Here is a 25,547-nt window from a genome sequence, read left to right as displayed (position 1 = left end):
TATGTCGTGGCTGTCCTGAGTTTCCAATGATTTCTCCATCCATCCATCTTCTTCCACTTATCAGAGGTCGGGTCGCGGGGGCAGCAGCCTAAGCAGGGAAGCCCAGACATCCCTCTCCCCAGCCACTTCCTCTAGCTCCTCCCGGGGGATCCCGAGGCATTCCCAACATGTCCTGGGTCTTCCCCGTGGACTCCTACCGGTCGGACGTGCCCGAAACACCTCCCTGGGGAGGCGTTCAGGTGGCATCCTGAGCAGATGCCCGAACCACCTCATCTGGCTCCTCTCGATGTGGAGGAGCAGCGGCCTTACTTTGAGTTCCTCCCGGATGACAGAGCCTCTCACCCTATCTCTAAGGGAGAGCCCCGCCACCCGGCGGAGGAAACTCATTTCGGCCGCTTGTACCCGTTTTTATCCTTTCGTTTATGACCCAAAGCTCATGACCATTTGTGAGGATGGGAACGTAGATCGACCGGTAAATTGAGAGCTTTGCCTTCCGGCTCAGCTCCTTCTTCACCACAATCCATGATTTCTACAACTCTTATTTTTTGTGCTAGAGTGATTGGAGCACATACTTGTTGGTCACAAAAAACATTCATGAAGTTTGGTTCTTTTATAAATGTATTATGGGTCTACGAAAAATGTGAACAAATCTGCTGGGTCAAAAGTATAAATACAGCAATGTTAATGTTTGGTTACATGTCCCTTGGCAAGTTTCACTGCAATATGGCTCTTTTGGTAGCCATCCACAAGCTTCTGGTTGAATTTTTGACCACTCCTCTTGACTAAATTGGTGCAGTTCAGCTAAATTTGTTAGTTTTATGACATGGACTTGTTTCTTCAGCATTGTCCACACGTTTAAGTGAAGGCCATTCTAAAATCTTAATTCTAGCCTGATTTAGCCGTTCCTTTACCACTTTTGACGTGTGTTTGGTGTCATTGTCCTTTTGTAACACCCAACTGTGCCCAAGACCCAACCTCCGGGCTGATGATTTTAGGTTGTCCTGAAGAATTTGGAGGTAATCTCCCTTTTTCATTTTTCCATTTACTCTCTGTAAAGCACCAGTTCCATTGGCAGCAAAACAGGCCCAGAGCATAATACTACCACCACCATGCTTGATGGTAGGGATGGTGTTCCTGGGATTAAAGGCCTCAAATTTTCTCCTCTAAACATATTGCTGGGTAATGTGGCCAAACAGCTCAATTTTTGTTTAATCTGACCACAAAACTTTCCTCCAGAAGGTCTTATTGTTGTCCATCTGATGTCAGTTGAAAAAAAATTGTTTAAAAAAAAAATAGTTTTGAAAAAAACTTAACAAATGTAGCTGAACTGCATCAATTCTGTCAAAAGGGGGTGGTCAAAAATTCAACCAGAAGCTTGTGGATGGCTACTTAAAGTGCCTTATTGCAGTGAAACTTGCCAAGGGACATGTAACCAAATATTAACATTGCTGTATGTATACTTTTGACCCAGCAGATTTGGTCACATTTTCAGTAGATCCATAATAAATTCATAAAAGAACCAAACTTCATGAATGTTTTTTGTGACCGACAAGTATGTGCTCCAATCAATAATAAATATGGCAGTGCCATGTTGGCATTTTTTTCCATAACTTGAGTAGAGTTATTTTGGATAACCTTGTTACATTTTTTAATGCATCCAGTGGGGCATCACAACAAAATTAGGCATAATAATGTGTTAATTCCACGACTGTATATATTGGTATCGAATGATATCGGAATCGGTTATTAAAATGTGGATAATATCGGAATATGGGATATCGGCAAAAAAGCCATTATCGGACATCTCTCGTAAACACTGTATTACAAAATAGGTGTTTTATATCCGTCAATATAAATTATTATTGATATACATACCTGGCCTGTTGAAAATGAGGACTAAGAGAAAAATATATTTAATGTAAATATTTGATTTTAAAATCAAACCTTCCTCTGCTTATACAAACCCCGTTTCCATATGATTTGGAAAATTGTGTTTGATGTAAATATAAACGGAATACAATGATTTGCAAATCCTTTTCCACCCATATTCAGTTGAATGCACTACAAAGACAAGATATTTGATGTTCAAACTCATAAACTTTATCTTTTTTTTGCAAATAATAATTAACTTAGAATTCCATGGCTGCAACACGTGCTAAAGTAGTTGGGAAAGGGCATGTTCACCACTGTGTTACATCAACTTTTCTTTAAACATCACTCAATAAACGTTTGGGAACTGATTAAACTAATTGTTGACGCTATGAAAGTGGAATTCTTTCCCATTTTTGTTTTGTGTAGAGCTTCAGTCGTTCAACAGTCCGGGGTCTCCGCTGTTGTATTTTATGCTTCATAATGCGCCACACATTTTCGATGAGAGACAGGTCTGGACTGCAGGCGGGCCAGGAAAGTACCCGCACTCTTTTACTACGAAACCACCCTGTTGTAACACGTGGCTTGGCATTGTCTTGCTGAAAAAAGCAGGGGCGTCCATGATAATGTTGCCTGGATGACAACATATGTTGTTCCAAAACCTGTATGGACCATTCAGCATTAATTGTGCCTTCACAGATGTGTAAGTTACCCATGCCTTGGGCACTAATACACCCATATACCATCACAGATGCTGCCTTTTGAACTTTGCGCCTATAACAATCCGGATGGTTATTTTCCTCTTTGTTCCGGAAGCCAGCACGTCCACAGTTTCCAAATATAATTTGAAAAGTGGACTTCTCTGACCACAGAACACTTTTCCACTTTGCATCAGTCCATCTTAGATGAGCTCGGTCCCAGCGAAGCCGGCGGTGTTCCTTGGTATTGTTGATAAATGAGTTGCGCTTTGCATAGCAGAGTTTTAACTTGCACTTACAGATGTAGCAACCAACTTTAGTTACTGACAGTGGTTTTAGGAAGTGTTCCTGAGCCCATGTGGTGATATCATTTACACACTGATGTCGGTTTTTGATGCAGTACCGCCTGAGGGAGCAAAGTTCCGTAATATCATTGCTTACGTGCAGTGATTTCTCCAGATTCTCTGAACCCTTTGATGATTTTAGGACCGTAGATGGTAAAATCCCTAGATTCCTTGCAATTTCTCGTTGAGAAATGTTGTTGTAAAACTGTTCGACAATTTGCTTACAAATTGGTGACCCTCGCTGCATCCCTGTTTGTGAAATACTTAGCATTTGATGGAAGCTGCTTTTATACCCAATCATGGCACCCACCTGTTCCCAATTAGCCTGCACAGCTGTGGGATGTTCCAAATAAGTGTTTGATGAGCATTCCTCAACTTCATCAGTATTTATTGCCACCTTTCCCAACTTCTTTGTCACGTGTTGCTGGCATCAAATTCTAAAGTTAATGATTATTTGCACAAAAAAAAATGTTGTCTTTGTAGCATATTCAATTGAATATGGGTTGAAAATGATTTGCAAATCATTGTATTCCGTTTATATTTACATCTAACACAATTTCCCAACGCACTTGGAAACAGGGTTTGTAATAACCTCAGCTATCAAGGTAGGAAGGAAAGGAAATATCTACACAACCATGGAAAACACTCAGTGTAAACAAAATGTTAGTCACCTTAAACGCTTAAAATAAAGGTTAAATAGGGATTATGTAAGAAATGCTGGACATCTCTACTTTTTATGGTTAGTGCTGTTAATACAGAGAGTTACACAGAAAAATAAACAACTACTAGCTTCAGTTCTTTTATTGCTGCCCGCAAGTTTTTTTTCTTCATTCTAATCTGACTTCAACATACAGCGTATCGCCACTTGTGCCTGTCCTGTTTGCAGCAGGCTTTCTGTCCTATCGAATTAAACCTCATTCTGGTTTGTAACATAACCGGACAGCTCCACTTTTTTTTTTTATTAAATCCTCCCTGCGTCGTATATGTTTGCTGCGCCTATACCCATCCAACCTTTTGACATATTTTGTTTGAAGACTATTCACTAACCGGTTTCGTAATGCACGTATACAAGAAGCCAATCTAATTGGGTGGAACTGCTGCTTACACGACTCACAAGCAGATTAGAGCCAATAGAGTGACTGGAGGGCATGTGTGGAAGCGTTGTTGACAGGATTAAGTGGCTGTTGAAGTGACTATCTCCTTTTTTTTTCTTTTTTAAGAAGTGAAGAGAATCATTCCAGAAAACCCAAGGAGAAAAGCCTCCTCCTCAGCCCTCTCCTTTTGTTACTCTTGCAGCCATCCCACAAAAGGATGCTCACACTATCCATCGCCACCAATATGATCCTTCTTAATTGCCTCTGACACAATACAAGATGAGGTTTCTCACTGTAATCAAATGTGTCCGTATGAGAAACATTTAGCTTTTCAGTGAAGCGAGAGTGATAATCAACATGGTGATTATTTGGTTGGAGGATGGTGTCCTATTGTGGACGTAAAGAGTGTTTAAAGAAAACAACAGACTACGACTTCAATCAATGAGAAAAAAATATTTGATTCTTACTCCGTTGCTTTGATTAACCGTTAAATGAGAGTAATTTGTAACATTTGTAAAAATGTGCAAGTAGTGTCAAAGCGCTTTGAGTACCTTGAAGGTAGAAAAGCGCTACACAAGTACAACCCATTTATCATTTATTTATTTTAACATTAACATTTTTTTAAATTTGAATAAAAATGTAAAAAGTTGCCAGAACTTGATATAAGTGGACATAGATTCTAAACGGTCGCTGCAATAGAGCGCACATGAGATGCGGTTGTGTCATGTCCTGGTAATCATGTTTAGTTTGTCTTTGTTCTGTTTGGTTTTTGGATTTTGTCAGTTCCTGTTTTTTCACTCCCTGCTTTATTTCCATGACAACCCATTAGTTTTTACCTGTCCTCATGTCACGCACCCGTTTCATTTGGACTCATGCACCTGTTGTCAATCACCACATCACTATTTAAGCCTGCAGTTGCCAGGCTGTCAGCCTGGCAACATCACCCTCTATACACCCTTATTTTTCATGCTGATGATCCATTTTGCGACAAACCCCGTTTCCATATGACTTGGGAAATTGTGTTAGATGTAAATATAAACGGAATACAATGATTTGCAAATCCTTTTCCACCCATATTCAGTTGAATGCACTACAAAGACAAGATATTTGATGTTCAAACTCATAAACTTTATTTTTTTATTTTTTGCAAATAACAACTATCTTGGAATTTCATGGCTGCAACATGTGCCAAAGTAGTTGGGAAAGGGCATGTTCACCACTGTGTTACATCACCTTTGCTTTTAACAACACTCAATAAATGTTTGGGAACTGAGGAAACTAATTGTTGAAGCTTTGAAAGTGGAATTCTTTCTCATACTTGTTTTATGTAGAGCTTCAGTCGTTCAACAGTCTGGGGTCTCCGCTGTCCTATTTTACGCTTCATAATGCGCCACACATTTTTGATGGGAGACAGGTCTGGACTGCAGGTGGGGCAGGAAAGTACCCGCACTCTTACTATGAAACCACGTTGTTGTAACACGTGGCTTGGCATTGTCTTGCTAAAATAAGCAGGGGCGTCCATGATAAAGTTGCTTGGATGACAACATATGTTGCTCCAAAACCTGTATGGACCATTCAGCATTAATGGTGCCTTCACAGATGTGTAAGTTACCCATGCCTTGGGCACTAATACACCCCCATACCATCACAGATGCTGGCTTTTGAACTTTGCGCCTATAACAATCCGGATGGTTATTTTCCTCTTTGTTCCGGAGGACACCACGTCCTCTGTTTCTAAATATAATTTGAAATGTGGACTCGTCAGACCACAGAACACTATTCCACTTTGCATCAGTCCATCTTAGATGAGCTCGGGCCCAGCGAAGCCAGCGGCGTTCCTTGGTGTTGTTGATAAATGGGTTTTGCTTTGCATAGCAGAGGTTTAACTTGCACTTAAAAGATGTAGCAACCAACTGTAGTTACTGACAGTGGTTTTAGGAAGTGTTCCTGAGCCCATGTGGTGATATCCTTTATACACTGATGTCTGTTTTTTATGCAGTACTGCCTGAGGGATCAACAGTCCGTAATATCATCGCTTATGTGCAGTGATTTCTCCAGATTCTCTGAACCTTTTGATGATTTTACGGACCGTAGATGGTAAAATCCCTAAATTCCTTACAATTTCTCGTTGAGAAATGTTGTTCTAAAACTGTTCCAAAATTTGCTTACAAATTGGTGACCCTCGCCCCATCCTTGTTTGTGAATTACTTAGCATTTCATGGAAGCTGCTTATATACCCCATCATGGCACCCACTTGTTCCCATTTAGCCTGCACACCTGTGGGATGTTCTAAATCAGTGTTTGATGAGAATTTCTCAACTTTATCAGTATTTGTTGCCACCTTTCCCAACTTCTTTGTCACATGTTGCTGGCATCAAATTCTAAAGTTAATGATTATTTGCAAAAAAAAAAAAATGTTTAGCAGTTTGAACATCAAATATGTTGTCTTTGTAGCATATTTAACTGAATATGGGTTGAAAATAATTTGCAAATCATTGTATTGCTTTTATATTTACATCTAACACAATTTCCCAACTCACATGGAAACGGGGGTTGTATATATATATATATATACACATATATATATATATATATATATATATATATATATATAAATAATCTGTTCATGAATGAGTATATCCGTTCGGCCACGGTGTTCAATGGAGAAGTCTGATCTACAACATTTGCAGGCAGCATACCCCTTCCCCTTCGAGTTGTCCTGGATGAACTGAAATGATTTTTTCCAATCATTTTGGAACATGCAAGCGTACTTCTTCTTCTTTCTCGTCGTCGCCATGTTTCTTCTTCGTTTGTGTGTGTGTGTGTGTGTGTGTGTGTGTGTGCGCCCCACATTAAGACAAGCATTATTGACCTTGAGTTAACAACTAAGTTATTTCACATTACCTTTTTCTGTTTTGATTGAGTTATGTTGAAGCAGCAAAAAACAACATTATGTTAAATGAAGAGTTTCTGTCCCTGATAGTGGATATAATGTAAATGCATCATTAGGGCTACATGAACTCCATGGTGTTCAGGGATGAATAGTCTCTCCTATTGATATTGTACAATTTTTTCAGCTATAGTTACATTAATCATTAGTAATGTAGCAGCTTAGTTTTGAATGGCAGGGTCCCTGCTATCACTTGTTGATAAAAATATAACATTTACATAATAAAAATCAACTACAAGCTTCCCAAATGCTGTAAAAAATTAACCATGATGAGTTCAACATATGTCAGCATGTGGCATAATAATGACATACTTAGTATCTCAGGTAACTAGGACTGTTTTGTTTTTACTCGATGGAAAAAATATCGAGATATATCTCGTATATCGCCATTCAGCAAATGGAGCAGAAAACACAACCAAAAATGTTAGGCTTCTTCATGCGGCAAAGCCGGCCTACTTCACCACGGTCTGAAGTCTACTGCCCCCTCAGGCTTTTTGGTGGCAGCGACGAGGTGGAGACGTGAGGGCGACAGGGTTACACCGATCCTTACACCCACCCATACCCTTACCCCTTTCAATCAATACTGTAAATATGCGCTCGGCTTCACAAAGTAAACATTCGGTATAAGTTGTTGGGGGATTTAGCGGAGGGGAGCGTAGGAGTTTGTAGAATCAATATTTGCTTTTGTCAAGCCTGGAAAGTACGCTCAACCTGGTAATCTGATTTGTTAGGAATTAGTTTTGCTATCAGTGGGGAAGCAGACCATTGCAAGGTATTTATTGTGTCACAGCTTTGCAACAAAGATTTCCGTTAAACAGATTGTTTCTCGGAAAAAAGTGAACAATCAATTTTGTTATGCAAAAACCCTGAAACAGTTTTCTCAAAGTAACCTTGGGGCAATGTGGTATGGTGTGAAGCCTGGATTTGATTTTCCCGTTTAGCACTGTCAGACATGGTATTTTTACGACATTTTACAAAAATGTGAATGAGTAGTTAGTAGGGGTGTAACGGTACGTGTATTTGTATTGAACCGTTTCGGTACGCGGGTTTCGGTTCGGTTCGGAGGTGTACCGAACGAGTACACATGCTAGCAGCGACCGGGCTAGGACAACATGTATAAGCCAGAGCTGGAAGACTCTTATGCCTCGTTAAGATCTCCCGTTTGGGAACACTTTGGCTGCGCGATGCAACAATGGAGGACAGAGGTTTGCCGAGATTGTTCAGCAGCTGCTTCTGACAACACGTCGAACGTGTTGCACCTTTCCTGCTTCCGGCTACCAGAGGTGAGACGCTCTTCCAGGGCTGATGTATTCTCGGGGGCAAAACCCTTCACTCTACCCGGCAGTGGGTCTCCACAGCTCTGGACTCCAGGGTAAATGAAGAGTCCGGCGATTAGTTGCAAATCGTTGTTTTATTAAGGTCTTGCACACAGCCAATCTAACAAAACACAAGCCACTCCCCGCACTCACCTACCGCTCCCTCACCTCGCTCGCCCACACACTCACCTCAATGCTGTCATATATCGAGGGGCCACACACACACATATGCTACTCTCATAACACATGCTAACCCATTTGAAGCGTCACCACCGCATTCAAGAAACCTCTCCTCGGCGAGTCAGGCAGGGCTAAAGCAACAACAAATGTTTTTATAGCAGCAGATTTAAGTCCATATTGCATTAAAAACTAGATTTTGACCCACTTCTATGGTGGAAGAACAATGAGCCCATATATCCTCTTACTGCCAAGTTAGCCAGGCTGGGGGGGAAAGAAAAGTTAATCTGAGGCTGAGTTGATTTAATGGATTAGATTTATATCGCGCTTTTCTATTGTTATATACTCAAAGCACTCACAGAGAAGTGGGAACCCATCATTCATTCACACCTGGTGGTGGTAAGCTACATCTGTAGCCACAGCTGCCCTGGGGTAGACTGACGGAAGCGTGGCTGCCAGTTTGCGCCTACGGACCCTCCGACCACCACCAATCATTCATTCATCATTCATTCACCGGTGTGAGCGGCATCGGGGGCAAAGGGTGAAGTGTCCTGCCCAAGGACACTACGGCAGCGTCTTTGATGTCCATAGGTGGGAAGCGAATCTGCAACACTCAGGTTTCTGGCACGGCCGCTCTACCCACTTCGCCATGCCGCCCGTAGTGCTCCCGTTTGTAGAGGAACTTGGAACACTTGCAGGCAGCCATGAAAGTGTTTAATGTTGCACTTTTTATATGTAGAAGAAAAGTTTTGTCATTTTATCTATTCTGAGCAACAACTTGAGGCAGTTTAATGTTGATTAACGTGGACCCCGACTTAAACAAGTTGAAAAACTTATTGGGGTGTTACCATTTAGTGGTCAATTGTACGGAATATGTACTGTACTGTGCAATGTACTAATAAAAGTCTCAATCAATCAATCAAAAAAAGCACTTTATATGTAGAAAAGCTTTGCTAAGAAACCATTCTGAGCCTTATCTCATTTAATTTTTATTTTATATATATTGACCACATTAACCCTGGCAATGGACTTTGTGTTTATATTTATGTTATTCCATTGTTTACAAATTTGGTAAACGAATAACTTGCTGTACCAAAAATGAACTGAACCGTGACCTCTAAACCGAGGTACGTAACAAACCGAAATTTTTGTGTACCGTTACACCCCTAGTAGTTAAGGATGTTTTAGAATAGTCATCTATCCAACTGTATGATTCGAAGAAGTCTGATTCATTTATCAATCTCTCGGTGTGATTGTTGGACGTTAAACAACCCCTTATTTTTCTGTGGTAGTCAGACAAACTTATTTGGCCACCTGCCTTGACTCACATATGAACTTGAAGTGCCATCCCATTCCTAACCCATAGGGTTTAATATGATGTTGGTCCACCTTTGCCAGCTATTACAGCTTCAAGGCTGTAATAGGCTGTCCACAAGGTAGCTATGCGTGCTATGCAACTCGCCGAGGAGAATCTTGTCACCCAAAGATTGTTGCAACATAAAGCATAAAAATTACCAGAGAGAACACATTTATTTCCAAAACTTTGTAATTTTCCTTAATTATTCTGTGTAATAAAATTGCTACACCACGCAAAAACTGCTAAACTCATGAAGGACTTCTTGTTTAATTTTGATGCAGATACAGGAATGTATTTGTATGTTGTCATTGCGAGTCATGGTATCCTTACAACATCACACAACAATTGTAATTGATACAAAACTCAAAGTCATAAAAAAATTGGGAGATAATATCTGAGATTGCCCAAATTAAGGTTACAGGGTTTAATCATAGGACTCCGGAGGCAGTCGTGAGATCGACAGGCGGATCGGTGCGGCGTCTTCAGAAATGCGAATGCTGTATCGATCCGTTGTGGTGAAGAAGAAGCTGTGCCAGAAGGCAAAGCTCCCAATTTACCGGTTGATCTACATTCCCATCCTCACCTATGGTCATGAGCTTTGGGTTATGACCGAAAGGCAAGCGGCCCAAATGAGTTTCTTCCGCCGGGTGGCGGGGCTCTCCCTTAGAGATAGGGTGAGAAGCTCTGTCATCTGGGAAGAGCTCAAAGTAAAGCTGCTGCTCCTCCACATGGAGAGAAGCCAGATGAGGTGGTTCGGGCATCTGGTCAGGATGCCACCCGAATGCCTCGCGAGGGAGGTGTTTAGGGCATGTCCAACCGGTAGGAGGCCACGGGGAAGACCCAGGACACGTTGGGAAGACTATGTCTTCTGGCTGGCCTGGGAATGCCTCGGGATACACTGGGAAGAGCTGGACGAAGTGGCTGGGGAGAGGAAAGTCTGGACTTCTCTGCTTAGGCTGCTGCCTCTGCGACCCGATCTCAGACAAGCGGAAGAAGATGGATGTATGGGTTTAGCCTAGATTGCAAAAATACCTGTGTTGGTGGTGGTCACCATGACGTCATTGCATAATTTGCATAGTTTGCCATGAATTGATTAACGTGGACCCCGACTTAAACAACTTGAAAAACATATTCGGGTGTTACTATTTGGTGGTCAATTGTACAGATTTTTGTACTGTACTATGCAATCTACTAATACAAGTTTCAATCAATCAATCAATGATATAATTTTCTTTAAAATGGCTAAAACATGTATACAAACATATAAAAACAAATATTTTATTATTAATTAGTATTAACCGACATTTTTATATCGTTTTGCCATATTTTCAATTGTAGCTGCTTGTTGTACATTGTACTTTTGTTGAGAATTTTTCAAGTGTCTAAAGACTTTTAGTGACTTTTTTTTTTTTTTAACTCAAACGACTACCAACTAATCTAACATCTTTTTCTGGTGCTATTATAAAATGTACTCGTGTTTGGATATCCATCTGTCCCTCGACAAACTGCGAAAGCTGGAAGGCAGACCTTTTGAATTGTGTCGGTTGTCAGCATTAGATTGACAATCAAATTTAAGAATAACGTACACTGCAAAAAGTCAGTGTTCAAAAACAAGAAAATATATACAAAATTGAGGGGTATTTTACTTGAACTAAGGAAAATTATCTGCCAATAGAACAAGCAAATGTGGCTTGTCAAGACTTTCCAAAACAAGTAAAATGAGCTAACCTCAATTAACCCAAAAATACCTTAAAATAAGTATATTCTCACTAATAACAAGTGCACTTTTCTTGGTAGAAAAAAAATATGAGATCATTTGGCTCAATATTTTCAAAAATATTTTTAAATGAAATAAATGCTCGTGCCATTATCTTGACATAATGATATGCGCTCGGCATTACATTTCTTGAAACCAGCAAACTTATACAAAAAACTAGTTTATTTTTCTTAATGGAAAAGCAACAAGGCAACCGCTTGTTACTCTTGGGGTCTAAAAATGCATTTTCCCATCCATAACATGACATCATCGCGCCAAGTGTGTGCTCTTTCAGTCAATTAGTGTGCGAGGCATATATATATATATATCATATGTGTATATATATATACCATATATGTATATATATATATCATATATGTATAAATATACATGTACACATATATACATATATATATGTATTTATATGTATATATATATATATATATATATATATATATATATGTATATATATATATATATATACAGCTCAGCCCCAGACAAATTTTTCTTAATTGTAATTTTTAATAATTTACCTGAATGTGCGTGAACTATTTCTGTTCAAAATAGTTTGAAATGTCACATGTTAAATGTTTAAATATTAACTGTTCGTTTACTGTACTGTGCCAACTGTACTACTACTATATTAGTACATCTTTTGTCTTGTTTCATTAAAAGTAAAACAGTAAAGTCCATTTGGCTGTCATCTGTTTTTATTATGAGACACAATGGTGTCAAAGTCATGATTTTTTTGGTTCGTGCTCAGAGTAAGAAATAATTACTTTGAAAAAGTAGTTTTAGTAGCTTTGCAACAGTTGATATTCTAGTTTCAAGCATGTTTTACTCAATATAGGTCATCAAATCCCAGCAACGAGGTGTAATATCTTACTGAGATCATTTCGAACCAAAACACTTAAAACAAGTAAAACACTCTAACATAAAATCTGCTTAGTGAGAAGAATGATCTTATCAGACACAAAATAAGCAAATATCACCCTTATTTGAGATATTTCATCATACTTAGATTTCAGTTTTTGCAGTGTAGGACTTTGTGTGACCATGAATTGATTAACGTGGACCCTGACCCAAACAAGTTGAAGAACTTATTTTTCATTTAGTGGTCAATTGTACTGGATATGTACTGTACTGTGCAATCTACTACTAAAAGTTTCAATCAATCAATCGACTGCATCTGGAGACACTAATACATTACATTACTTTATTTTATTTGTTTTCACTTTAAGAAAATCCCCTAATTTTAAAGGGGTGGCGGCTATGATTTTGCAACGTTCAGTTACATTAAAGGGGAACCCTTTGTTATTTGGCCTTGGCGGAGGTCTCTGCTTAGCTCTATGACTCTGCTACAACTCCAACAACAATCAAGCTCCCTCCCCCTTAACTTCATTCATTCATTTTCCGCCCTGCCCAGACACTGAGCAGTGTGGCCATATTAGCATATGAGTGAGCGCAATGTTTGGGTGGATTTGTTCCCGACAAAGAAAACTAAAGCCCAGGTCATCGCATCTCCCTCCACTTCAATGAGCAGCTGAAGGGCAAACGGAACCAACAAAAAAAAAAAAAAAAAAAGAAACCCAAAACATTTCGAGACTTTCACTCTATATAGTCTGCCATGTTTAGCATTCAAACTGTATATATTAAGCATTCAAACCGTATATATTAAGAAGATGAATGCAACAACAACCTTTAATTATTCCGTGTCCTTAACCTTCCATTTAGCTCATAAGTAATTCATGCGACAAAGTTGTGATTTAGTGTGTGGCAGTGTGCTTATGTTCCGCATATATATTGCTGTTAACAGGGACAGTGGTTGGCTCCTGCCTGCCGCCCGGTTGCATACCAAAGGATGGCGTCACCACCATGACACCGCAGGGTCCTCGCTGCCCTACATACCCCGCAGAGCCGTGCTCTACTGCCCCGGCAATGACGAGCGGAAACTGAGGAAGCTGGCCACCCTGGATGTGGACTGTGCCGTCTTGGACTGTGAGGATGGGGTCGCCCTCAGCAAAAAGGTCAGGCCCGCCCTCACACTCCTCAGCACTGCTTTGAGACTTCAACTCTGTTTGCCATCACTTTGTAATACAAACCTCGTTTCCATAGGAGTTGGGAAATTGTGTTAGATGTAAATATAAACAGAATACAATGATTTGCAAATCATTTTCAACCCATATTCAGTTGAATATGCTACAAAGACAACATATTTTTTTGCAAATAATCATTAACTTTAGAATTTGATGCCAGCAACACGTGACAAAGAAGTTGGGAAAGGTGGCAATAAATACTGATGAAGTTGAAGAATGCTCATCAAACACATATTTGGAACATCCCACAGGTGTGCAGGCTAATTGGGAACAGGTGGCTGCCATGATTGGGTATAAAAACAGCTTCCCAAAAAATTCTCAGTCTTTCACAAGAAAGGATGGGGCGAGGTACACCCCTTTGTCTACAACTGCGTGAGCAAATAGTCAAACAGTTTAAGAACAATGTTTCTCAAAGTGCAATTGCAAGAAATTTAGAGATTTCAACATCTACGGTCCATAATATCATCAAAAGGTTCAGAGAATCTGGAGAAATCACTCCACGTAAGCGGCATGGCCGGAAACCAACATTGAATGACCGTGACCTTTGATCCCTCAGACGACACTACATCAAAAACCGACATCAATCTCTAAAGGATATCACCACATGGGCTCAGGAACACTTCGGAAAACCACTGTCACTACATCTGTAAGTAATAGTTAAAGCTCTACTATGCAAAGCAAAAGCCATTTATCAACAACATCCAGAAACGTTGCCGGCTTCTCAGGGCCTGAGATCATCTTTGATGGACTGATGCAAAGTGGAAAAGTGTTCTGTGGTCTGACGAGTCCACATTTCAAAATGTTCTTGGAAATATTCGACATCGTTTCATCCGGACCAAAGAGGAGCGAACCATCCAGACTGTTCAAAAGCAAGCATCTGTGATGGTATGGTGGTGCATTAGTGCCCAAGGCGTGGGTAACTTACACATCTGTGAAGGCACCATTAATGCTGAAAGGTACATACAGGTTTTGGAACAACATATGCTACAATCTAAGCGCCGTTTTTTTCATGGACGCCCCTGCTTATTTTAGCAAGACAATGCCAAGCCACATTCAGCATGTGTTACAACAGCGTGGCTTCGTAAAAAAAGGAGTGCGGGTAATTTCCTGGCCCGCCTGCAGTCCAGTCCTGTCTCCCATCGAAAATGTGTGGCGCATTATGAAGTGTAAAATACGACAGCGGAGACCCCGGACTGTTGAACGACTGAAGCTCTACATAGAACAAAAATGGGAAAGAGTTCCACTTTCAAAGCTTCAAAAATTAGTTTCCTCAGTTCCCAAATGTTTATTGAGTGTTGTTAAAAGAAAAGGTGATACAACACAGTGGTGAACATGCCCTTTCCCAATTACTTTGGCACGTGTTGCAGCCATGAAAATCTAAGTCAATTATTATTTGCAAGAAAAAAGTAAAGTTTATTAGTTTGAACATCAGATATTTTGTCTTTGTAGTGCATTCAATTGAATATGTGTCGGAAAGGATTTGCAAATCCTTGTATTCCGTTTATATTTACATTTAACACAATTTCCCAACTTATATGGAAACTGGGTTTGTAGCACAGTATCTCACGGCAACACTGCTGACTGAGCTGACAAACAATGAGCATCTGAGATCGATCAGCCCACCCACAATACATGTGCTCGCAGCAGTGTTTGGCAAATTACTTATAAAAAGTAATTAATTATCATTATTGGGTACTCTGCCAAAAGGTAATTGAATTAATAACTGATAAAAATCTTTAATAAATTCAATTGATTGCTAGGTAAAGTAATTATTGCGTTACTTAAATAAATAATAAATCTTACATCTGGAACATGCAGATGTTTAATGAGACCAGAGTGTGTTAGTTCAGACTCACAGTTTGCAGGAAGCTACAGCTGTTATGTTGAATCTTTTTGCTGGCCTGTGTTCGTGGTAGTTAATAAAGCCATGTTTCCACGGCTGTCTTGTCTCCTTGTCCACAAATGGGGTATTTTGTAGAATGGCAAGTTTGTCACTTTAATCATTGATTTATTGATCATTATTTACTGGAAGTAGTAGCGTGTGTGTACTTACATGTTTGCTGTGTGATGTTGCCTCCTTTTGCTTGATATTAAGTTACCTTTAGTGTAGTGCTGGTTGTTGCTTTCATTAATAAAAAGATATTTCCTGCCTTAAATTTACAGCGTTTGTATTGCTGTCTTGGTGACATGCAGCTATCTCAAAAGTAGCGTTCAACATTACATCAAACGTCCTGGTAACGGCGTTGTAAAGTACATAAAAATAATTGATTAGATTATTCATTATTAGTACAAGTAAATATTTTAGTAACACCGTCATATAGCACTGTTATTCAAATTTCAATCAAATCAATCAAAGTTTATTTATATAGCTTATTTATATTGATAGTATATAGTAGTACCATGAATTGATTAACGTGGACCCCGACTTAAACAAGTTGAAAAACGTAGTTGGGTGTTACCATTTAGTGGTCAATTGTATGGAATATTTACTGAACTGTGCAATCTATTAATAAAAGTATCAATCAATCAATCAATCAATAGCCTAGGGCTGGGCGACATGGCCTTTTATTAATATCTCGATATTTTTAGGCCATGTTACGAAACACGATATATATCTGTATATTTTCCCTTAGCCTTGAATGAACACTTGATGTATATAATCACAGCAGTAAGATGATTCTATGCGTCTACATTAAAACATTCTTGTTCACACTAGGGCTTGGCGATATATCGATATACTCAAAGTTACGATACTCAAATTTGAGGTTCAGACGCATGTTCGTCAAACTAATAATAATAATAACTGCTATAGCAGCCGCAACATTAATACGGCCACAACGACAACTCTTGCTGACCTACTGCCCTCGGTAATGGCACCATTCCCAAAGTATGTGGGCTCTATTGATAACCTCACTAACAACTTTAACGCTGCCCTGCGCGAAAACATTGATAACATAGCACCGCTAAAGTTAAAAAAGGCTCCAAAAAAGCGCACCCCGTGGTTTACAGAAGAAACTAGAGCTCAGAAATTATTATGTAGAAAGCTGGAACGCAAATGGCGCACGACTAAACTTGAGGTGCACCATCAAGCATGGAGTGATGGTTTAATAACTTATAAACGCATGCTCACCTTAGCTAAAGCTAAATATTACTCAAATCTCATCCACCGTAATAAAAACGATCCTAAATTTTTGTTTAGTACGGTAGCATCGCTAACCCAACAAGGGACTCCTTCCAGTAGCTCCACCCACTCAGCTGATGATTTTATGCAATTCTTTAGTAAGAAAATTGAAGTCATTAGAAAGGAGATTAAAGACAATGCGTCCCAGCTACAACGGGGTTCTATTAACACTGATACGATGGTATATACGGCGGATACTGCCCTCCAAAATAGTTTCTCTCGTTTTGAGGAAATAACATTAGAGGAATTGTTACAACGTGTAAATGGAATAAAACAGACAACATGTTTACTTGACCCTCTTCCTGGGAAACTGATCAAGGAGCTCTTTGTATTATTAGGTCCATCAGTGCTAAATATTATAAACTTATCACTTTCCTCGGGCACTGTTCCCGTTGCATTCAAAAAAGCGATTATTCATCCTCTTCTTAAAAGACCTAACCTCGATCCTGACCTCATGGTAAACTACCGACCGGTGTCTCACCTTCCCTTTATTTAAAAAATCCTCGAAAAAATTGTTGCGGAGCAGTTAAATGAACACTTAGCGTCTAACAATCTATGTGAAACCTTTCAATCCGGTTTCAGGGCAAATCACTCCACGGAGACAGCCCTCGCAAAAATGACTAATGATCTATTGCTAACGATGGATTCTGATGCGTCATCTATGTTGCTGCTCTTCGATCTTAGCGCTGCTTTCGATACCGTCGATCATAATATTTTATTAGAACGTATCAAAACACGAATTGGTATGTCAGACTTAGCCCTGTCTTGGTTTAACTCTTATCTTACTGATAGGATGCAGTGTGTCTCCCATAACAATGTGACCTCGGACTACGTTAAGGTAACGTGTGGAGTTCCCCAGGGTTCGGTCCTTGGCCCTGCACTCTTCAGCATCTACATGCTGCCGCTAGGTGACATCATACGCAAATACGGTATTAGCTTTCACTGTTATGCTGATGACACCCAACTCTACATGCCCCTAAAGCTGACCAACACGCCGGATTGTAGTCAGTTGGAGGCGTGTCTTAATGAAATTAAACAATGGATGTCCGCTAACTTTTTGCAACTCAACGCCAAAAAAACGGAAATGCTGATTATCGGTCCTGCTAGACACCGAACTCTATTTAATAATACAACTCTAACATTTGACAACCAAACAATTAAACAAGGCGACACGGTAAAGAATCTGGGTATTATCTTCGACCCAACTCTCTCCTTTGAGGCACACATTAAAAGCGTTACTAAAACGGCCTTCTTTCATCTCCGTAATATCGCTAAAATTCGCTCCATTCTGTCCACTAAAGACGCTGAGATCATTATCCATGCGTTTGTTACGTCTCGCCTCGACTACTGTAACGTATTATTTTCGGGTCTCCCCATGTCTAGCATTAAAAGATTACAGTTGGTACAAAATGCGGCTGCTAGACTTTTGACAAGAACAAGAAAGTTTGATCACATTACGCCTGTACTGGCTCACCTGCACTGGCTTCCTGTGCACTTAAGATGTGACTTTAAGGTTTTACTACTTACGTATAAAATACTACACGGTCTAGCTCCATCCTATCTTGCCGATTGTATTGTACCATATGTCCCGGCAAGAAATCTGCGTTCAAAGGACTCCGGCTTGTTAGTGATTCCCAAAGCCCAAAAAAAGTCTGCGGGCTATAGAGCGTTTTCCGTTCGGGCTCCAGTACTCTGGAATGCCCTCCCGGTAACAGTTCGAGATGCCACCTCAGTAGAAGCATTTAAGTCTCACCTTAAAACTCATTTGTATACTCTAGCCTTTAAATAGACTCCCTTTTTAGACCAGTTGATCTGCCGTTTCTTTTCTTTTTCTTCTATGTCCCACTCTCCCTTGTGGAGGGGGTCCGGTCCGATCCGGTGGCCATGTACTGCTTGCCTGTGTATCGGCTGGGGACATCTCTGCGATGCTGATCCGCCTCCGCTTGGGATGGTTTCCTGCTGGCTCCGCTGTGAACGGGACTCTCGCTGCTGTGTTGGATCCGCTTTGGACTGGACTCTCGCGACTGTGTTGGATCCATTGTGGATTGAACTTTCACAGTATCATGTTAGACCCGCTCGACATCCATTGCTTTCCTCCTCTCTAAGGTTCTCATAGTCATCATTGTCACCGACGTCCCACTGGGTCATTATTGTCACCGATGTCCCACTGGGTGTGAGTTTTCCTTGCCCTTATGTGGGCCTACCGAGGATGTCGTGGTGGTTTGTGCAGCCCTTTGAGACACTAGTGATTTAGGGCTATATAAGTAAACATTGATTGATTGATTGATATATCGGGGGTTTGTTTCTGTGCGATATAGAAAATGACTATATCGTGATATTCGAGTATACGTTCTCACGCAGTTGCTTTTAGCTGCGGGCATTACGCTGCATGCGTTTCCCACTCTTTCTTGTGTCTCTTTCTCAAAGAGACTTAAAACAAGCGCACCTTCTTACATACGTCACGTCTGCAACGTCAGACGTCCTCCCCGAGCAGAGTGGTAGCGACATGGTAACGTTATCTGTGGCGCTAACAGTGCGTTGCGGGAGGTAATATGAGAGAGAGAAGGTGCAAATCTGGTAACAAATGGAGGAAGAATTAATTCCCAAGGAAAACAGCACAGGGTCCATCGTCTGGCGGTGGTTTGGCTTCAAGCAGGAATATTATGAACAATTATGCGGCAAAAGCATTGCTACAAAAAGTAGCAGCACTGCTAATGTGAAGCATCATTTGAAAAGTCACCCTCTAGAGCAGTGGTTCTCAAATGAGGCTACCCATACCCCTGGGGGTACTTGAAGGTATGCCAAGGGGTAAGTTTGATTTTTTTTTTTCTTCTAAAAATAGCAACAATTCAAAAATCCTTTATTAATAGATTTATTGAATAATATTTCAACACAATATGAATGTAAGTTCATAAACTGTGAAAAGAAATGCAACAATGCAATATTCAGTGTTGACAGATAGATTTTTTTGTGGACATGTTCCATAAATATTGATGTTAAAGATTTATTTTTTTGTGAAGAAATGTTTAGAATTAAATTCATGAATCCAGATGGATCTCTATTACAATCCCCAAAGAGGGCACTTTATGTTGATTACTTCTATGTGTAGAAATCTTTATTTATAATTGAATCACTTGTTTATTTTTCAACAAGTTTTTAGTTATTTTCATATCTTTTTTCCAAATAGCTCAAGAAATAGATATTTGCACTGTTATACAATTTAATAAATCAGAAACTGATGACATAGTGCTGTATTTTACTTCTTTTTAATTTTTTCAACCAAAAATGCTTTGCTCTGATTAGGGGGTACTTGAATAAAAAAAATGTTCACAGGGGGTACATCACTGAAAAAAGGTCGAGAACCGCTGCTCTAGAGAATGAAGTGTGCTTGAAACTGCATGTCAACTTCTTTTTTCGGTGCCACACCCACAAAATGCCGACAGATCAACACCGTATGAAAAAAAAAGTCAACAACAGAAGGAGACAACGTCCTCAGAAACCTACCACAGAACGGAGACATACACTATTCGATTTCCTATTATGCAGCTCATTTTTTATTTGAACAGTTTTGAAATATCTTGTGTGACATCATGCAGAAAAGGGCACTTTGTTTGTTTTAAACTATTGTAGTGGCGTTTTCTACAAAGAGTGCACATTAATTTAGTGTTGTTTTGATATGTCATCTTAGTGACCTTACCACTAATAGCTTGTTTTAAAATGTCTCTGGCAATTTTGCACTTTCTGTTTTGGAAAATAAATGAATGTTTGTGCCACTGCTTGATAACTGTTTAATAAATACAGTTTTGGTAAATTGACTTAGTTGTGATTTCCCTCTCTGCATGAAAGTTTAAAATGAGCATACATTAATGGAGTATGAAGAAGAATGTTTTAATGTAGACACATAGATAGTTTAGTTTAGTTTAGTTTATACCAAAATGGATACATGGATGATACAGCAGAGGGTTGAGAGAATGTCATGTGGTCAGATGAAACCAAAATATAACTTTTTGGTATAAACTCAACTCGTCGTGTTTGGAGGAAGCAAAATAATGCGTTGCATCCCAAGAACACCATACCTACTGTGAAGCATGCGTGTGGAAACATCATGCTTTGGGGCTGTTTTTCTGCTAAGGGGACAGGACGATTGATCCGTGTTAAGGAAAGAATGAATGGGGCTATGTATCGTGATATATTGAGCCAAAACTTCCTATCAGTGCGAGCTTTGAATGGTTGACCAAATACTTATTTTCCACCATAATTTACAAATAAATTCTTTAAAATTCCTACAATGTGAATTTCTGGATTTTTTTTTTTCACATTCTGTCTCTCAGAATGTACCTATGATGAAAATTACAGACCTCTGTCATCATTTTAAGTGGGAGAACTTGCACAATCGGTGACTGACTAAATACTTTTTTGCCCCACTGTATACTCCAGTGCGACGTATATGTTTTTTTTCCTTCTTTATTATGCATTTTCGGCCAGTGCAACGTATACTCCGGAGCGATTTACAATCAAAAAAATATGGTTCTTTCCATCATGGTGCATAGCTGGAAGATGTAAATAAACATTGTGCAATAGCTCTATTAAAGTCTTAATCCCTGCATGCATAAAATTATAACAATTGTAATTTAGGTGTATGCAGCAAATAAATTGCAATTATTTGTCCTGTGCCGTTGTAGTTGTGATCCTCTCCGCTCAGGTCGACAGGTGCTCCGACTTAATCCCTTAGAGGCAAACTACCTAAGTAAGATGTTTAAAACAAGCACATTTCTCCCTATTATTGTGGCATAAAGGCGGCGGCGGTCCCCCACCATCCCCCATCAGAGGCCTTTAAAACAAGGTGACCACGTCCCACTGGGCGAGCAGCGGGAAAGCAGCAGATGCAGCAGGTTAAAAGCATTCTCCTCCCGCCCACGCGACCTCCCTATTGGCCCTACTGAACTGTCCATGAAATTGTGATTGGAGAGCGGCATAAAGGGTTTAAAAAAAAAAAAAAGTTAACTAACAAAGGGGTTTTAAGTCATGATAATAAAGATGATTGATATGGCTGCAGGCCGTTCCTGTAGTGAGACAAAGACAATACGATGGCGGCCGGCGTGACTGACAGGCCAGAGCTATGACCCCGCGATGGCGTCGGTGGATGTCACAGCTCTCTGTCTTTACAGCGTGGTCGACAGGAATGTGGCCTTTCAGGCTCCGGGAGGAATTTGCGGGCTTCTGACTTCTACAGCTGTCACTTTCTCACCAGTTCATGGATGTTCAGAAGCCGCTGGAAGTGTGTCCTTAAAAACTCAACCCTTTCACCAAAATTGGTACACCTGTGCAACCATTAGGGACCCTAGAGCCACATAATTTTATCCGGCCCGTGACAGCCTCAAAAAAATGTGCGTCGATAAAACAGGTCATCTTTCTTACTAAATATATTCGTTAAAAATGCATGTGCTGCATGCAATTGCATATCTTTCAACAATTTTCTATCTGATTATGCAACTGTAATCCATCCATCTATTTTCTACCGCTTGTCTCTTTTGAGGTCGTGGGGCTATCTCAGCTGCATTCGATGGAAGGTGGTGTACACCCTGGACAAATCGCCACCTCATCACAGGGCCAACACAGATAGACAGACAACATTCACAATCACATTCACACACTAGGGACCATTTAGTGTTGCCATTCAACCTATCCCCAGGTGTATGTCTATGGAAGTGGGAGGAAGCCGGAGTACCCGGAGGGAACCCACGCAGTTACGGGGAGAATATGCAAACTCCACACAGAAAGATCCCGAGCCCGGGATCGAACTAAGAACCTTCGTATTGTGAGGCACATGCATCCCTGTACCACCGTACCACTTAATTTTTTTTTTCAATTCTTAGAATAAATATTGTAGATGTCGAAAAATGCTTTAAAATGTCCATCCATCAATCCATCTTCTTCCGCTTATCCGAGGTTGGGTTGCGGGGGCAGCAGCCTAAGCAGGGAAGTCCAGACTTCCCTCTCCCCAGCCACTTCCTCTAGCTCTTCCCGGGGGATCCCGAGGCATTCCCAGGCCAGCCGGGAGACATAGTCTTCCCAATGTGTCCTGGGTCTCCCCCGTGGCCTCCTACCGGTTGGACGTGCCCTAAACACCTCCCTAGGGAGGCGTTCGGGTGGCATCCTGACTTCATCTGGCTCCTCTCGATGTGGAGGAGCAGCGGCTTTACTTTTGAGTTCCTCCCGGATGACAGAGCTTCTCATCCTATCTCTAAGGGAGAGCCCCGCCACACGGCGGAGGAAACTCATTTCGGCCGCTTGTACCCGTGATCTTATCTTTTCGATCATGACCCAAAGCTCATGACCATAGGTGAGGATGGGAACGTAGATCGACCGGTAAATTGAGAGCTTTGCCTTCCGGCTCAGCTCCTTCTTCACCACAACAGATCGATACAGCGTCCGCATTACTGTAGACGCCGCACCGATCCGCCTGTCGATCTCAGGATCCACTCTTCTCCCACTAGTGAACAAGACTACAAGGTACTTGAACTCCTCCACTTGGGGCAAGGTCTCCTCCCCAACCTGGAGATGGCACTCCACAAAATATGGGAAATTTTCGGTATCGGTTTCAAAAAGTAAAATTTATGACTTTTTAAAACGCCGCTGTACGGAGTGGTACATGGACATAGGGATAAGTACAGAGCACCAATAAACCTTAAAGGCACTGCCTTTGTGTGCCGGCCCAGTCACATAATATCTACAGCTTTTCACACACACAAGTGAATGCAAGGCATATTTGGTCAACAGCCATACACGTCACACTGAGGGTGGCCGTATTAACAACTTTAACTTTGTTACAAAAATATGCCACACTGTGAACCCACACCAAACAAGAATGACAAACACATTTCAAGAGAACTTCCACCGTAACACAACATAAACACAACAGAACAAATACCCAGAACACCTTCCGGGATGCTACAATATACACACCCCCCCGCCGCTACAACCTACACCTCCCACCTCAACCTCCTCATGCTCTCTCAGGGAGAGCATGTCCCAAATTCCAAGCAACTGCTGTGAGGCATGTTAAAATAAAAATGCACGGATATCGGCAGAAAAAGCCATTATTGGACATTGTCTCCTTGAACTTATGATTTCCAACCAAGTTAGCGATAAAATTGTATGTAAGAAAGTATAATTTAATGCATTTTTTAGGCTTCTTTTGTGCAAAACAAATAAACCACATGATGTTAGTAAATCAGTCGAGGAAAGTAATCCAACCACGTGAATAATATCCTGTCATTTGATTTTGATATATTTTTTTTTTCTTCATAGATTGAAAATTAACACCAATGAGTTGACTGATGGGCAGCACGGTGGAGGAGGGGTTAGTGCGTCTGCCTCACAATACGAAGGTCCTGAGTAGTCCTGGGTTTAATCCCGAGCTCGGGATCGTTTTGTGTGGAGTTTGCGTGTCCTCCCAATGACTTTGTGGGTTCCCTCCGGGTACTCCGGCTTCCTCCCACTTCCAAAGACATGCACCTGGGGATAGGTTGATTGGCAACACTAAATTGACCCTAGTGTGTGAATGTGAGTGTGAATGTTGTCTGTCTATCTGTGTTGGCCCTGCGATGAGGTGGTGACTTGTCCAGGGTGTACGTCGCCTTCAGCCCGATTGTAACTGAGATAGGCGCCAGCGCCGCCTGCGACCCCAAAGGGAATAAGCGGTAGAAAATGGATGGATGGATGGAGTTGACTGATGAACATGATCACATAATTTATTCAGAAAATATAAATAACGACAAATAAAGATAGAATACTATGAACCGTAACATGTAAGTGTAAAATAAAACCCAACTTTCTGATTTATAAAATTTCAGAATGTGCTTGTTCTATTATTAAACAAAGACACAAATCTGAAGTTCTCTATATTTTTAAGTTATCGTGCAGTCATTTTACCAGTCCGGCCCACTTGGGAGTAGATCTTTCTCCATCTGACCCCCCATTTAAAATGAGATTGACACTCCTGCTGTATACAGAACCTAAACATGTGTATTCAAAATATGTCGTATAACTGGTCCGTACTATTAGGACCTACTCAGTGGTTAGAGCAGGGGTCGGGAACCTTTTTGGCTGAGAGAGCCATGAAAGCCAAATATTTACAAATGTATTTCTGTAAGAGCCATATAATACTTTTTTTTAACACTGAACACAACTAAACGCGTGCATTTTTAAGTAAGACCAACATTTCTAGAGTATAATAAGTCTCTTATTCTTTGGAATAACATTGTTATTCTAATGTTAACTGTGGAGGGGGCGTGGCCTGCGGGCCTGCAGCGAAGCAGGGTGTGCCAGCACCGGCCTCGAAATCAGCGACAGGTGCATAGATAGCCCATCTGGGCCTTGTTATCTAATCACCTGTCGCTCTGTTATAAGCAGCAGCCAGAAGGAGAGACGGGGTTGAAACTGGAGCCAGAGCGTGAGCGAGAACAAAAGAGAAAAAGACAATTGCTGGAAAGCAACTGAGAGACTTATTGAAAAATAAAACAATATTGTAACCCTGAAACAGGCTCTCATGTCGGTGCTTGGTGGTCTGAAGAACCCCCAGGAGGGCAAACCCCACACTAACCAATGATAAATAAAATACTTCTTACCATTAACGCAACTTCTTGAACATATTTTGAATGTTATTTTTAACAAGTGGAATTATTCATTACTTATCGTGTCAAGCGA

General features: G+C 40.6%; 1 protein-coding gene across 1 annotated transcript in view; it reads left to right on the top strand.

Moving 5' to 3' along the window:
• clybl (citrate lyase beta like) overlaps positions 1–25,547 on the top strand; it is a 188,743-nt gene that overhangs the window by 68,362 nt on the left and 94,834 nt on the right. The window contains exon 2 of the mRNA XM_061879755.1: positions 13,378–13,588. Within this exon, the coding sequence (XP_061735739.1) occupies positions 13,378–13,588 (211 nt within the window). The remainder of the gene's footprint in view (positions 1–13,377; positions 13,589–25,547) is intronic.

The sequence above is a fragment of the Nerophis ophidion genome, linkage group LG19 (genome assembly GCF_033978795.1).
Source record: "Nerophis ophidion isolate RoL-2023_Sa linkage group LG19, RoL_Noph_v1.0, whole genome shotgun sequence".
NCBI classification, from domain to species: domain Eukaryota; kingdom Metazoa; phylum Chordata; class Actinopteri; order Syngnathiformes; family Syngnathidae; genus Nerophis; species Nerophis ophidion.
The sequence above is the reverse complement of the archived record's forward strand: the minus strand, read 5'-3'. Positions and strand labels throughout refer to the sequence as shown.